This window comes from Lineus longissimus, chromosome 14 (assembly GCF_910592395.1).
Source record: "Lineus longissimus chromosome 14, tnLinLong1.2, whole genome shotgun sequence".
In the NCBI taxonomy this organism is placed as follows: domain Eukaryota; kingdom Metazoa; phylum Nemertea; class Pilidiophora; order Heteronemertea; family Lineidae; genus Lineus; species Lineus longissimus.
Genome location: NC_088321.1, coordinates 10,604,487 through 10,622,081, shown reverse-complemented (window position 1 = coordinate 10,622,081; position 17,595 = coordinate 10,604,487). Strand labels below are relative to the sequence as shown.

General features: G+C 37.8%; 2 protein-coding genes across 2 annotated transcripts in view; both read right to left on the bottom strand.

Annotated features, from left to right (window-relative positions):
- LOC135498671 (uncharacterized protein K02A2.6-like) overlaps positions 1 to 17,595 on the bottom strand; it is a 238,054-nt gene that overhangs the window by 109,231 nt on the left and 111,228 nt on the right. The window lies entirely within an intron of this gene.
- LOC135498674 (uncharacterized) lies at positions 360 to 1,799 on the bottom strand. The gene is made up of 2 exons (XM_064789057.1): positions 1,655 to 1,799; positions 360 to 1,255 (listed from the first exon to the last, which is right to left on the bottom strand). Exons 1-2 carry the CDS (start codon positions 1,797 to 1,799, stop codon positions 360 to 362), a joined length of 1,041 nt encoding a protein of 346 aa, XP_064645127.1.

The window sequence follows — 17,595 nt, the reverse complement described above, 5'->3', positions numbered from 1 at the left end:
TGACATACCTTTTAGAGTGGAGTGAAAACGTTCCACCAAACCATTTACCATTGGATGGTAACACGAGGTCTTCATCTTCTTAATCCCAAGCCGTGGTAGCAATTGAGTCATCAGTTCGCTCACAAAGTTGGAACCCTGGTCGCTGAGTAACTCGTCGGGTATGCCATATCTGGAAAACATTTCTATTAACCCATCCGCTACCGAAGCGGCCGTCGTGTCCTTAAGAGGGATGGCATCAGGAAATCTAGTGCCATAATCCACCAGAGTCAACAAGTATTTGTTGCCTTTTGAGCTGCGTTCCACCGGGCCAACTATGTCGATAGCTACCTTGTAAAAAGGTCGCCCGACAACTGGAACACTTACCAAGGGAGCCTTTTCAGAGGCCAGTTTTCTTGAACACTTCTGGCAATTGTGCTGCAGTACTTCTCAACGTCCTTGTGTAGACCAGGCCAGAAATAATGCTCAACCAGTCGACCTTTGGTTTTAGTTACACCTAAATGACCTGCCAATGGAATACTATGAGCCAAGTCTAACAAATCTAACCGATACTCCTGAGGAACTAACAACTGGTCAAAGTATTGTTGTCGGCCTTCCATAAAAGAGCGTCGATATGCCAAACCATCCCTCCAGAAGTATCCAATGGAGTCCTTCGGCAACGACCTCTCACATTTTTGCAAAACTTTCTGAAGTTTTACGTCAGCTTTTTGCCGCTTGGCTAACTCTGTGGGGCCCAATCTCCACATATCTAAATGAGGCAAGTCTACAGGGACATTACTCTCCCCCTCCGCTATCTGTACATCACTCAAGAACTCGGCGCTCAAAATATCATCAGGACTTTCAACATCTCCTGACGAATCTGCAACGGGAGTTGAGTCTAGTGACTCTGATTTTACATTACCCTGAACCAAGTCTCCAACAGCCTTTGGCTTCGCTTGTGGCTGTCTACTCTCCCATTCTGCTACTGCTTCCTGTTCTTTCTGTCTGGCCCTGGTGGTCACGGCAAAAGCTGGAACACCATCCAAGTCGCGAGCATCTGAAACTAGAGACATAGGTGAGAACGGTTCTTCATTTAAATCACCAATGACAACGAAATCCTGCTGAGACAACAAGACATCCACAGGTAACCGCTCAAGCACTCCTACGATGCACTCCTTCTTGCCCCGCGTACCAGACAGTACCACCTTGGCTGTGAGGACCTTTTCCGTCGTACCATTGGCCAACAGAACTTCGAAGCTATTCCCATCATATGAGTCGTCTGAAACCAAACAGGATTTAACTAGAGTATTAGAGCAACCTGTATCCAGCAACATCAAGACAGGGATCTCACCAACATACCCTCGAAGTTCAAACTGCTTGTGATTGACAAACCCCGGTCTTGATGGACTCAGGCAAAGATACCCTTTCTTAGGTTTCCTTCCTTGCGTGTTAGCACCAGCGCCACTACCGCTGGCATTCTCCTTCTTATCAGGGCAGTCCGAAGCATAGTGCCCCTTTAAGTTGCAAGAAAAACAGGTAACATTATCTTTGGAGGGCTTACCCGCACTGCCTGGACACTCTGCAGCATAGTGCCCCTTTAGATTGCAAGAAAAACAGGTAACATTGTCTTTGGAGGGCTTACCTGCATTGCCGTTTCTAACTTTCTTGAAAGACTTACCACCCGACCCCTTGGCTGGCTCAGCGAACTTAGCGATGTGAGATTTCTTTCTTGAATTGACATACAACTCTGCCCACTCTGTGAGCCTCTCTACAGTCTCAGGCTTTCTGTCTTTCATCCAAACCTGCAAATCTGGAGACAACATGTTAGTTATTTGATCATATGTTCTCTAAGTTTTTCGAAGGTTTTAACTTCGTTTATTTCTAACCATCTATCAAAATAGCGGGACACTCTAGTTCCCCATTCCTGAAACCTCTCTTTGGCTTCCTTGTTTGAGGTTCTGAAGTTTTCACGGTACGCTTCAGACCCAAGCTGGTACTTTTTTAGAATGGCGAGCTTCACCTTATCAAAATCGCCGATGTCCTCAGTTGGCATGAGCGCATAAGCTTCCCTGGCTTTACCAGTGACTACAGCCGCCAACCTAGGTGCCCATGAGTCTCGGTCCCACTCATTTGCTGTAGCGAGGCGTTCGAACGTACCTAAGTAGGCCTCGATGTCCTCCCCAGCTGCCAGCTTTGGGATCTTTGGCCCATACTTGCCATACCTCCCAGCCATGTCCGACCGGGAATGATCAGCCGCTCTCTGTGTTATTTCTTGTTCGCGCATTCTGGAGATTTCAAGTTCCATTTTTAACCTTTCTTTTTCTAATTCCAACCTTTCCCTGTCTAGCGCCTTAGCAGCCTCCTGCTGCTCGCGTTCAAATCTCTGTCTCTCACGCTCAATCTCCACGTCACGCTCTCGTCTCTCACGCTCAATCACGGCGTCGCGCTCTGCTTTTTCCCGCTCAATTTGTGCCATGCGAATGGCATGAGCCATTTTCTCACGCTCCAATTCATACAGCCTTACATCCATACTACCATTTACCTTGTTCTCTTTTACAGGAGATAAAGCGACACCGCCACCCTTTGTAGGCGTGGACTTGGCTTGAGGACTGGCCATTACCTTGGCCTCATGAAAACTCTGTATAAATGCCTTTACCCGAGTCTCTTCTTGTTCTTCATGCTCTTTCAGCATGTCTATAACCTGTGACTTAATCAACCCAGAATAAATTAACCCTCGTTCGTCACACAGCACACGCAACTCAGCAACCGTCAGATTGGTTAAGTTTTCAGGCAACATCTTTCATGCAGCTGTAAGATTCACACTCAACATATACAGTAATTCAACAGGTTACACATATTGTGACCAAATTCGTCTCAAGTTTGCCTACTACCAAAATACAATAAAAAAACTACAATTTAGCAAATTTGCTACATATATGTGACCAGACCCCACTTCTGGTACCAATGTGACGGAGCGGGGATTTAGGCTATTGTACGGGCCTGGTCACAAATTAGAAAAAGACGGCTGAATGTATAATTATTTACATGTATTAAAAATTAACAAGAACAAGAAAAATATATTTATAAAATTAACATTTCACCGCTCAAATCCAACAACTAAAAGTCTGTTTACACATTACCAAAGTCCAAAGCTCCCTCCACTCCGGCTCCACTCCAGAATATATGTATTGTGGTGGTAGGAATATAGGTATTTTGAAGCTATTTTGACAAAAGCCCTTACAGGCCTTTTTGTCTCAAATTAGCTTAGAAACCCCTAAGAACCAGACACCACAATACATATATTCTATCATTCATTAGATTCCCAGTGAAGCGTTGCAATGAAATGGTCAGTGAAATGGTGAGGGAATACTAGAGCTCAATGGGTTATTCCATTAAAATAAATGGCCTTTTTACTGTCTTCATTATCCAAAACTGAAGTTAAAACCAAACATAATTATTCATCAGCTTCTGGAGTAATAAAGTATTATCCAATAGCAAATCAACATAAAAGTAAATTCACCTATGACTTCTTTAATTTAGAAGTAACTGTTAATACTAATAACTTCTTCAGACTACAAGAAACTAAGATAACACCTGGGTTTTTGAGCCTGAAAAATAAGAAAGACTGTCTGCGACTGGAAAAGAATCCATTATCGTTTTACCAGAACCAATTTAACATGGCTGTTTGGTTTGCTACAACAGGTTGTGGTATTTCAATAGACGATCACTTGAATCACAGTGACCCATTGTTAAGGTCAATTTACAGGTTTCATGTTTACTATCAAATATTGAAGATCATGAAGAATCTAGAGATACCAATTCCAGGTGAAAGTGATTTTAATGAGACAAACAATAACATTAACCGTAGGAAACTAGGAGGGTTATTGAGTGAATTTGGTTTAAAAGACGAGTACGATTTCTCGGTGTTTGAAAATAACGGTGGTTGGAGGTCATGGAGTGTACCGGATTACAACCCGAACATAACTGATCCCGGATATTACATCAATGATTCTAAAATCAATTTCTTCCTCATGCAAGTTCATGAAAATAGAATGCCACCGATGTTCAGTAAAGACTGGGATGCTGGAATGGCTAATTTCAAATATCCAGATATTTTCATCAAGGATCATGTCAGGAGACACAAGAATGTATTTGATGTAATTACACAAAATGAATGTCAAACCTATCAACAATTCATGATATTTAAATCAAATGGTTTCTCTAATCCTGGAATAGAGAGGTTAAATGATACAATAAGAACATATGTTTACTGTATTCTGGGTGCTCAGGCGTTGACCAGAACACCAATAATTGGAGTACCGGGTACAGAATTGGATGCACAGAAGGAATTTAACAAACTATTAAAGGACTCGATTAATCAACATCCTGATATTCCCACTTCAATTCAAAGATACCAAAAAGCAGTGAGTGACACTCATACAAGACTAGATTATGTAATAGCACCAGGATTGTATGTCATAGGTTCAAATATGGTACTCGTTATTGGTAAGCTGGATAACTACAATAATAACATTTTAATAGCACCAAAAAATGCTAAACCCGGTAAGAATGACATTAACCACAAAAAGACCTTACCACCACCACTGATGGAAGGAAATAGTTCTAAGAAAATAAGAGTTAAGAGTAGCGTTGGTACATCAATGACGGACTTCGTCCTGAGAGCAAAGCTCGAGACCAGTCATAAACCAAAGAGTAATGTTGTTACACCAAAAACAACTGAAACCTCAAAGAATACTCCTACTGCTACTAAACTTGACACCAAAGTTGAGAAGGTGGATGATACTCATGAAACAATTAAATTCATGCTTTACTCAGTTGTTGGTACATTGATTGTTTTTATGGTTAGATAAATAAGTAATTATGGCTGAAGGAGGTGAAAATTATGAAATGAGTGATTACGATCCACAATCATCATCATCATCATCATCATCATCAGGAACTTTTGAACAAATTCTAGAAATGAGAAAGGATGATTTAATTAATCAATATATTCACGCAAGATACAACACAGGTGAAATCAATAGAACTTTTCAAGATGACGGCACAACATACAACACAGGAGGTGAATATATCCAAATGGATGAGATAGATCCTAATACAAGTGAAACCAATAGAACTTTTCAAGATGACGGCACAACATACAACACAGGAGGTGGGAATCTTACTACTGAAACTTCATTCAGTACACCAGAAAGAGTAAGAGGTATTGTCCCTGAATTGATGGAAAAGGAGTTAAGTTACGATACAATAGAGGATAAACTTGATACAGCATTGGGAGGATCAAACTGGAAATATGACAAGAAAAAATTGAGTAATCTTTCACCACACATTAGTTACAATGGAAACAAACTTTATTACAATCCGAAAACAAAGTATGAAGTTGATTTGATAAAAGGTAAACTTGAAAACGAAAATTTATTTGACTGGCGTAATAAGGATAAAACCATTATTATCAAGTTAATTCCTTTAACTAAGGATAATGGAAGCTTCTATGCTGAAGGCACATTAAAGACTAAGTTTGGTACTAGATTTGTTGACATGATTAGAGGTATGATTGCACCTGACCCACCAGTAAGGGAACCTACATTAGTAACCCCTGAAACACAGGCAGTAATTAATGAGGTAAACAGTTCAAACAAACCAATAGATAAACTGATAAATTCTAATGATGATGAACTTAAATCACTGGGTTTTACTGAATATGCCTTGAGAGAACTTAGAGGGTTAAAACAGGCTGGTGATAAACTAGCTGCAGTAAAGAGGGATAAGGACATGCAAATACAAGAACTAGAAAATCAACTTCATAATTTAACAAGAGACTATGTAAAGTCTGTAGAAGAAGATTCTAAAGACACGGGGGAGTTGAAAAAGCAAATAGATGAACTAAATGACAAATTGCATGTGGAACAGTCAAAGGTATGGAGGTTAGACAATGACAGGGAGTCACAAACTAGAAGAATTAAACGTTTAATTGTTGATGTTCTAAAGAAACCAGATTCAACTATTCCTCTGAAGGACAGAATAAAGTTACTTTTTAAGACATATGGTGTAACCATTAGCGCCATAATAACAGCTGTTGTAATGACATTTACAACTCTAGGTCTTAGTATCAGTAGTGCTTTAAGTGGTGCCACTAAATCTGTAAAACCAACTCCAGGACCAGGACCATCTCCAGGACCAGACCCAACTCCAGGACCTACACCAGAACCAGGACCAAAACCATCAATACCAGATAAAGTAAAAGAAGGTCTCAAGAAGTTTGCTGAATGGCTAAAAGAACTAGCCAAGAAATCAGCTGCGGCTTTACCGGGAATCATCGGTTCTATCGTATCATTTCTCCTGAAAACAATTGGTGCAGTTGTTGGCTTTCTAGCCGAACATCTGATCATAGCAGTTATTGCTATTGTTAGTTCCATAATTTATGGTTTAATTGGGGGTGTTAAAGCCTTAAAATCACGTAAAACAGTAAAATCACGTAAAAGGTCTTAGGTGACCTTCTATCAAAACAATGTTTAAAAAATAATTATTATGTAAATATGAATAAATACATCTCATTAAAAGACTATTATTCTAGTGAGTCGGACTTCGTCCTGAGAGCAGAGCTCGAGTGGAACAATGAGAATCTTAAAGGATACATTCGTCCTAGGGTCATGGATAGAAATTTTAGTGAAGAAAATGTCAGCAAGAATTATGACAGTGGGAAATTTGATAAGCCTACTGAGACAATCAAAGTAGTCCTGCCAAGAATGAAAGAATATGACGTCAGTACCAACACTAATGCTCAATTCTGTCGTAATTGTAAAAGGTGGACACTTTTTGAGTATCAAAAAAACTTGAATTCAGCAAGGTACGCAGCTAAAACTGTGAAGTATCAATTCTGCACCAATTGCAATTCGACTACTTACCATGATGATTTTAAAACTCTTGAGATCAATATTGACAACAAGACACGTTACTTTGACAGTATTCTAAGGAAAGTTGGATGGAGTCGGCTGTCCGAATCGGCAGTTAAGTATTTAAAGGACTTTGTGGAAGGGTATTTACAGTGCTACTTTTCAAGTCACAGAAAATGTCTTAGTAAGCAGAGATATGAAAGTACTCTTCAGTCAGCCCTAAAAATGGGTATTAACACTCTCCCCTCTAAGTTATGTAACCAAGGGTTACATGGTGAAGCCATGCTTTTTAAATTTCACTGTGGGGAATATGATTGGTTTCTTGCCATTGAATTTATTAACAGGGCAATTGGTAAACCGCAATTAACCGATGAGAATATCACTGACCTTAGACTAGTGTACTATGCTTTCCTTAGATTTCTGCATTACTGTGGTGTGAAGGTCACCATTAACTACAAGGTATTTTTACACCAAGCCTTTAAAACGCTGAAAATTGATTATGTAATATTTACACCTTTTTTAACCAACAAGGAGCGAGTAAATGATTTGGAGAGAATATGGTATGATTTCACTCAAAGTATTTTCTTCCAGAATTACAAGGTTGAGAAGGAATATGACCAGGATATTGACAAGCAGTTTGACGTTTTACTGAGTGCCAGTGCAGATCGAGACATTAACTGCATCAGTAATATTAAGTTTACACCAGCCGGACTTCGTCCTGAGAGCACAGCTCGAGCCGGACTTCGTCCTGAGAGCATAGCTCGAGCTAGTGTTAAGATGCAATAAAGTTGTGAAAACAGCATTTTGCACTTAACAGTCATTTTTCCATAATTTTAAATGAATAATCAGCAAATGAATAGTCAGACATCTGCAGTGATTGAACAACAGATGAAACAGATTGGTGTTATGAGTCCTGAGAGCTTAGCTCGAGTTGGGGCTTCTAACCAACAGAATACTGGTAGTTACCAACAAAACAGAACTAACTTTCAACAGAACTGCTCTACAAATCAACAAGTTTCAAACAAGCAGTTGAATAGTTCAAATTTAGTTAATCCTAGTCAAGGAATAGTTAATCCCAGTCAAGGAATAGTCAATTCTAGTTGCCAACTAGGATCAACCAGCAATCAACAAAATTTGAACTATTTGACTGATAGTGGCCTTAAAGCCAAACAAGACTTAGAGATTCTAGTTGCAACTGGTAAAAGCAAGGATTTCCTTAATAAACAAATAACTTTTAATGACTTAGATAATATGACTGAAAAAGAAATCTTAAAACATCATAGAATGTATGAAACAAAGATGGCTGCCAGACTTAATGATTCTTTGGGTAAGACAGTAATTAAAGCTTACACTAAATTATCAAGGTGGTTATTACCAATAGATGATGAAGATAATCTTTATCATGATCTTAGAAATGATTATTTGATAGCTAACGAGTTGGATAAATGGCTTGGATGGTTGAGTTTGAGAATGGGACCATTAACTGCACTTGCCTCAACAACACTTATTACTTTAGGTCATTGTCATGAGGAATCATCTATGACTGCATCGAGTATGACTGCATCAAATATGAATACACCAAATATGACTGTCTCTGAATGTGACAAATCAATAGATGAAAGTCTAGATATCACAGGTAGTGATGATAAAGAAGACTAAATTAACCTGGTTATGAGAACATAGTTCGAATTAAATTCGGCCAAGATAAATGGAACTTGAAACTGTAACTGATACTACTCGAGCTATGCTCTCAGGACAAAGTCCGACTAGGACTACGTCCAGAGAACAAAGTTCGACTAAAGTTTCAGTGTCTAAGAAACCTCGATCAGAGAAACAATTAGCATGGTCTAGAGAACTGGGTAGAAGATCTAAGGAATTTAAGAGGATAAAAAAGGATAAGACGACATTTAAAGTACAGGACTCCTCACCAAACAACAGAGTTGTGGAAAAGGAGGAAGAAGAAGTAGAGGAAGAAGAACCACAATCTCAAAATACTGATGTATCACTGCGTGAATCTAGTAGTAATACTTATGTCTATGTACTAGGTTTAGGTGCCGTTATTTTAGCAGCATTAATTATGTTTAAGAAACTTCCTAAAAAAGTAAGTAAAGAGCAGCGATCAGGCTTGAATCGAGCTATGCTCTCAGGACAAAGTCCTAATCGAACTTTGTTCTCTGGACAAAGTCCGAATGAAGCAGTCATGAAGGGATCAATTAACCCTCTTGTTAAACCTGTAGTTAAAGAGAAGAAATGTACTATTCCTTTAATGGAATGATCTCATCAGGTGGTCAAGCTTTGCTCTCTGGACTTTGTCCTAGTCCGACTTCGTCTTGAGAGCAAAGCTCGATTCTTAACTCTAAAGAAACCTCTGTTCCTCTGAAATTAACTAGCTTACCATTCTCATCAGTGATTTCGAATTTTATGTGATTAGTACACTTATTTATCGTTTTCTTACAATTCGGTTCGTATCGCTGCATTTTTATTTGGTCACCATCTTCTACAGGTATGATGCAGAAAATGTTAGATGGTTTATTGTTGTAGAGGGTCTTAGCTTTGTCAACCAAATTAGCTTGCAGGAATAGATATTTCCTGTAAAAGTTGAGTGGTCTTGTGGAGTAGTATTTTCCTTTCTTGGTGAATTTAGTTTGCTTAAAGCCAAACCACTCATTCACCACTGTGAGCTGTTTTTCTATCACCTCTCTTATGGTTTTGCTTATTTGAAAACCTTCTGTGTTTCTCTCAATCTTGATTTTTTCATTTTTATCTAACTTGTCTACTTTCAGAGGGTACTCTTTATCCTCTGTAAGTTCAAGGGTTATGTAATTATTGTTATCACAGTAAATTTTCACATGGCTTATTCCAATTTCTTTTATGTATTTTTGCCATACCTCACAAAACTCACTTAAACTAAAATGTCGAGAGTATGGAAATGTGTATTGAGTAATGGTGTCTTTAGTTGTGGTAGAATCATTTTCCAAATGCCGTTCGCAAATTTTCATGACTTCCTTTTCAAGTGTATCTGTTTCAAGTCCAGGAGCAAATAATGTCCTACACCATAATTTTTTATCTAAGGGCTCATGTTTTGTAATTCTGGTTATTTCGACTAGAAATGAGAAAATCCTTACTCCCTCTGGTAGAAAATCACCTGTCCACCATGAATTGTAAAAGGTTATCGATTTCAAAGTAATGGATTTTATGTCTAATTGGTCTGTTAAGTAGTACTCAAATTTGGCTTCATTACATTCTTGTTCATTGATTATGAAGTCCATTTCTATTTAATTCAAGAGATTTATTGAATTTAATAAATTTTAATCTAATAAATAGAATGACTGATAAGAATCAGAAAATACTTTGCACTACATGTGACAAGTACATATCCTACAATAATATGGCTATTCACAGGAGAACCAAAGGTCACTTAAGTAAATTAAATCCGGATTATGTCCCTATTGCTCAACCCCGAGCCCAATCACTGATCCCTAAAACTATGGATAAGAAACTTGCATTTGAGGAAAATGAGCTAGATGGCATAAAGAAAGTGAGTGGAATAGAAATAGTAAAACAATTTGGCAAGCCTGTAGTCACCATTAGTTTGAAGATTGACAGAGAAGCTAAACAAGTGTATGAATACAGAGATAAATTAGAGGAGGTATTATTTCAACTCAATGATTACCATCACAAAATTAGCATATCAGTATTTGCTCAGTTTGATCGTCAGGGTGAAAGTGTAACACACCCCATACAGTCTCTAATGGAAAGCATAATTTCAAGGAACCAGGCAATTTATGCCATAACCAACCAGTTAAACTACATTAAGACACAGATTGAGGAAAGGTACTTTCAAGGTTCTGGACTTACTTTAAATAAAATAGAGTCTTGTAACATGACCATCTGTTCTTACAAGAGGTGTAAAGGTGGTCATTACACTAAATTACCATTTAAAACAAAAGCAGTAATAAATGTGGAATCAAATGACAATAAATGTTTTCTCTGGTCTTTATTGGCCGCTAAATATCTGAAAGAAAATCCAGAGACGGACTTTGTCCTGAGAGCAGAGCTCGAGAGTACATTCAATATCACTACCGATATGCTAGAAATGACTTCGTCACTAGAACAGAGTTCGAAAACTACTGATATCAAAATCAAATCATTTCCTGTATGTATTCAAAAGGATATCCCTAAGATAGAGAGTGATAATAATCTCAAAATTAATGTGTTCAAGTTAGAGAACGAATCGGCTAAGAGCACCTGTGAGGCAAAACTAGAACCTCTCTACCTGTCCAAGAATTATGATGATGATGATGTCATCGATCTGTTGTATTTCAAGGACCATTTCATGTACATAAGAGACATCAATCTTTTCTTCAGGAAACTAGCTCATAGAGTGTATCTTTGCAGGAGATGCATGAATTACTTTTACAGGAAGTCAACACTAGATAAACATAAAAAGAAATGTGGAGAACACGATTACTGTAAGATTACTTTGCCTCCACCTAACAGTAAATGGTCACAAATTAAATTTGAAAAACACTCATTCAAAAATAGAGTTCCGTTTGTGATCTATGCTGATTTCGAAGCGATAAGCGAACCTTGTTCTTCTGCCGAAGGCAACATACCAGTAGTATCAGTAGAGCCACCTATGATGAAAGAACCGAGTTCAAAGAAACTTTTTAAACAAAATGCATCAGCTGTTGGTGTTTATGTTCACTCAGACTACACACACCTTTACAGTAGCCAGTATGTGTCTCACAGGGGTGCTGATGTTGTAGATGTGTTCTGTAATTGGTTAATCAAGAACAATTCTCTAATTTATTGAACTGTAACTTTCCTCTAACAATGACAGATGAAGACTCGAGCTCTGCTCTCAGGACGAAGTCCGACTGGCATAAATATCAATTAGAAACACATTGTTACTATTGTAATCAACCTTTGGGATATGACAAGGTCAAGGATCATGATCACTACTGTGGTAGATATCGAGGTGCTGCTCACAACTCGTGTAATTTGAATGAAAAGAAAGCTATGTTTGTTCCAGTGTTTTTTCACAATCTCAGTAATTACGATTCTCACTTATTTATTAAAGAATTAATGAATAAGCTACCGAAGTACAAGAAACTGAAAATACTTGCCAAAACATCAGAGGAATACATCTCATTTCAGTTCGGTTGTTTCAGGTTTTTGGACTCGTACAGATTCCTGCAGTCCAGTTTAGACAACATAACCAAATCAATGTTGGATGATGATTTTAAAATTACCAGACAGCTGTTCCCAAATACCACTGACTTTAAGCTATTGAGGAAGAAGGGTTCAGTACCTTACTCTTTTTACACATCACATGAAAGCTACAATGTTACTTACCTAGAAAAGTCTATGTTTTTTGACGAATTGAAAAATGAAATGGCACCTGATTCTGCCTATGACGAGGCTAAGGTAATATGGGATCATTTCAAGATCAGGAATCACGGTGAGTTCATTGACCTCTACCTCAAAACTGATGTGATCCTTTTAGCTGATTTATTTGAGAAATTCAGGGATGTCAATTTGAACTACTTTCAGATAGATCCCTGTCACTGTTACTCGGCACCAGGCCTAACCTGGCAAGCTGGTTTGAAGTACACAGGAATAAACCTAGAACTACTGACTGATACCAACATCTTACTTACTTTTGAGAAAGCAATACGAGGTGGAATTTCGGGTGTTATGGGAACAAGACATGTCAAGGCAGATGAACACCACAAACTACTCTACGTAGACGCAAATAATCTCTACGGCTGGTCCATGATGGAACCTCAACCCTATGGTAGTTTTGAAATGATAGATATTGATCCACTCGAGCTATGCTCTCAGGACAAAGCTCGACTAGGACAAAGTCCAGAGAACAAGGTTCGACTTAACATGAATTTTATCAGTAAAGAGCAGATTATGGCAATTCCAAGTGATAGTGAAGTAGGCTACTTCTTAGAGGTTGATTTGGAGTATCCAGGAAATATTAAATTTAAGTCAAGGAACTTTCCATTCTGTCCCGAATCTCTCTTTATTGAAGATGATGAATTAAGTCCTTACCAGAGAGAGTTACTGGGCGATGATAAAAGATCAAATGTAGAGAAACTAATACTAACACAAAAGGATAAAACTAATTACATAATGCATTACAGAATGCTACAATTTTACCTCAAGCACGGAATGGTACTTAAGAGTGTTCATTCAGTGATAAGCTTTAAACAATCAAAGTGGTTAGCACCATACATTGATTTTAACACTAAAAGACGTATGGATTCTAAGACTGATTTTGAGAAAGACTATTTTAAACTGATGAACAATGCGTTCTATGGAAAAACTTGTGAGAATGTAAGGAACAGGGTTGAAATTGAATTTGTATCGGACGGGGAGAGAGCCAGGAATGTAATGGCCAATCCCAGGTTTTCATCGATATGCGTATTTGACGAACATAATGCTGCTATTAGCATGAGGAAAACATCAATGAAATTCAACAAACCAATCTACATAGGAGCTTCAGTACTTGAATTGTCTAAATTATTAATGTATGAATTCTATTATGAAGTTCTTCAACCGTACTTTGGTGAGAAAAATATTGAACTACTGTATCTAGATACAGATTCCTTTGTACTTAACATTAATACTGATGACTTAACTAAAGACTTAAAGGAGTTGAGACACTATTTTGACTTCAGTAATTATCCAAAAGATCATACACTCTATGACACCAGTAAGAAGAAGGTACCAGGCTACTTTAAGGATGAGCTAGGAGGAGTAGAGATGACTGAATTCATTGCCCTGAGAAGTAAGATGTACGCTTACAGGACCAAGACTATGTCTGGAGAGCAAGGCTCGACAAAAGATTACGATTCTAAGAAATTGAAGGGTATTGCCAAGAATGTAGTAAGGAGAAATATCTCATTTGATGACTATGTTGATTGTCTTGAAAAGAGTAGGTCATTTTACCACAAGATGAGACACTTAAGATCAGATAAACACCAAATCTATTTGGAAGAAGTTGACAAAAAAAGCCTCAGTCCTTTTGATGACAAGAGGTTCATACTTGAAGATGGAATAAGCACCTTACCATTTGGAATGTATTATGAAGGCTACATAGATTACAGCGATTCAAACTTCGCTTGAGTCGGACTACGTCTTGAGAGCATAGCTCGAGTCGAGCTTTGCTCTCTGGACCTTGTCCTAGTCGGACTACGTCCAGAGAACAAAGTTCGATTAAACTAATGAATAGGGTGGTGCTGATGGTAGTGTTACTTGGTGAAATTCATCCCTAACACCGAAGTCATGATAATAGTGATAGTGATACACCACATTAGGATTAGGACGTAGTCCGGGTCCGACTTCGTCTTGAGAGCATAGCTCGAGTCCTGTTTGATTTACTGAACTTTTAGTTTTTCTAGCATCTCTGTCTGTGCTAGTTTTTTTCCTTCTTCTAAAAAAGTCTTCTTTAAAGACTCTACATCAACAGCTGAACTTGCCTCCCTTTGTTTTTTCCTAATGGCATTTTTCATCGAAATGTATTTCTCCTTCTCCTTGAGAATCAAAGTAAACTCATCTGTAGATATGTGAGAATCGGTTAAGGCTTTACCAACCAAATCATTGATTGTGTTCAGTTTTGAAATTGCCAACATTCTGATATTCTCATGTTTTTCAATTTTCTTAAGAATATTCTTTTTCTCCCAGCCTAAGGCTGATGAAATAATGGCACTACCTATTGTTACGCCACCCAAAGCTAAGCCTATCGGTGCCGTGATGACACCAGCTAGAGCGGAAACACCAACAGATCCGGCTGCTACGCTAGTTAAATTAAGGAAGTGGCTAATGCCAGTAATTACGCTAAATGCTTTTTTGTACTTTGAAAATATCTTTCTTCTAAATTCAATCTCGCTTTCTAAGAAACTCTTAACCTCACATATTTGTTGTAGTCTGAAAGCCTGAGGGTTACTTTCTGTATGCTTTTCAGACCTTTCATAGTTCAAATGACTTTCAGAATTTAAATTACTTAAATCTGGATAAACCTTATTGTCTCCATCCATTTAATTAGTGGGAATAACTAGAATCAGTTGTTCTGTCATTTCTAGTGTTTAGTGTTGATCCTACAGACACTACAGGTTTTTGAAGTACATTAAATTTTAAAGGTTTTTCTGTCCCAGCAGGTTTTTCTGACCCAACAGGTTTTTCTGTCCCAGCAGGCACAGCAGGTTTTAAAGGTTTTTCGGGACCAGGCTCCAACTTTGACTCTACTTCTGCCTCTAATTCTCTATGAAATCGTTCTAATCTTTCTTTCCAATTACGTGGTCGTTTTGTGTAACCCCAAGTTCTATTCATTTAATTAAGTAAAATAAAATCAATTCACTGCAAAGAGTAAATTTCTTTCAAGTCTATTATTCAACTTAATCATCTCGTTTATGATTTCTGTCTGACTACATATGTTAATGTTCTGATTCATTCTCATGTTATTATTTAAATTCGATAATCTATCAAGCAGAATCATATTTTCATCACGAAGATAATCCCCGAAATGTTGTGATATCACTATTTTCCAATTTGGTATTACATCCTGGTCTCGAAAGACAAACCAGTTTTCACTTCTCATTTTTACCATGAAATCCATTGACCTATCCAATTGATCCTTAAATAGTGTGTAGTCTACTTTAGCACTCTTCTGTCTGTTTTGTGTTTTAGACATTGGTCTAATGTTAAACCAAGCAAAGCACAGTTCAGGTTTATCTTTGAATTCCTTGATTGGTAAGACATGATCCAACTCTTCTTCTACTATTCGAACTCTGTTCTCGGGACTTTGTCCTATTGTAGATAGACTCCTCTGGTACTCTAACCACTGTGAGAAGAAACTGTCTGTACATCCTAGATTGAATGATGAATTACCGGTCGGACTTCGTCCTGAGAGCAGAGCTCGAGTACACTCTCCCTTAGAAATGCGGTTTAGACCAACTCTAATTTTGTGTCTGTCTCTATTACCATTTTGGTCAAGGTAATCCTTTTTGTAATATGAATTAAAACATGATCTGCAGTTACCTCTATTTCCGTCTTTACCAAATTCACCATCACTTAGTAATTTATTTTCATAACATTTATTACATCCCTTGATTTTACTTGAACCACATTCTTTACAGTAATCAAGTAGTTTATTACGCCTGTTCTTTTCAAAATTAATTTTAGGTTTCTTTTCACAGCACTTAACACAATAAATTGTAGGTCCTGAAATTACTGGTTGTTGCTGATACATAGGTTGCTGCTGAAACATAGGTTGCTGCTGATACATAGGTTGTTGCTGATACACATTGACAGTAGCATTAAATATTGCTCCATCCATTTCTTTCTTTATTTAGTAGGACATTTGTTTTTTAAATTACGTTTTTCGAACTTGTTCTTGTGACTTAAGTCACTTTAGAGACTTTATTTCATTTCAATGATTTGATATCAGAAACTGGTAACCATTCATTGAACTTATCACTGTAACCCTTCCACTTCACTAATCCGTATTTCTTGCCTTTACTGGTCTTGTACCTTAGGATTTTCTCGATCTTGTACTCTAGCTGGTCAGGATTAGGAACATAGCTCAATTCCTCTTCATAGAAATATCCTTGAATTTCTTCTTTGTGGTAATCCTCAAGCTGGTAGACGATAGGGTGAGTAAAGATGATCTGTTTGATTTGGAACACCTCCTCAGTGTAGTTGGGCATGTAACCTTTACCGAAAATGGACTTGTACTTTGAAATTCTTACACTGTCACCTACTTTGTACTTTGGATCACCAAATGTCTCTTTGAGGTGAAGACCGTAAAGATTGTACCACACTGTTCCTTCGTTTTCCATCTTTCTGGCGTCTACAGGTTTCATACCTATTGATGAGTGAAATGTGTTATTGTAGCCGCTGACCAGGTCATCCAGAACGTCAATCCACTTGTCAGTCTCCTTAGCGGTGAAATAACGCCACATTTTTTCTTTAAGGGTTCTATTGAATCTCTCTACTACTGCTGCCTTCTTATCAGATTTTGTGGAGAACCATTCTATGTCATTTTCTGTTAAGAGTTCCTTGAAGTGTTTGTTGTAAAATTCTTTACCGTCATCAAACTGGATTTTCGTTGGTTTTGCTTCCTCAAATATCACTTTAAATGCATCTCTGATTTCTTCTCCCCTCTTACTCTTAACTGCTAGAGCCCAAGAAAAACGACTAAATAGATCTATGACTGTTAAAATGAATCTGTTGCCTTTATTTTGTTTCTCGAATTTCTGCATGTCAACCAGATCTGCTTGCCATTGTTGATCGATGTACGATACCATTGTCTTCCTGAAGGTGAATTTCTTAATGGCCGGTTTGTGTAGTTGGTGAGTTGGTAGTGTTTCTAGAAATTCTTTCACTTCTTTTTTTTTAATAAGTTTTCCTGAGCGGGACTTTGTCCCTAACAACGAAGTTGTGCTCTGCTCTCGTGACGAAGTCATATCTTCCTTGACCTGTTTCCATATTTTACTCAAAGAACTGTAAGCCACGGGACTCTCAGGGTTGTAGTACAAATCCCTTAGATACTGCTGTGTGTCATCCTTTACATTCATTTAAATGAGTGAAGTATTTATTTACGAGCCACACAATATGTTAATTTCTGGTGTTACCAATTGTGGTAAGACATATTTTGCCCTTGACCTCTTAGAAAAGGAGTATCGGCACAAGT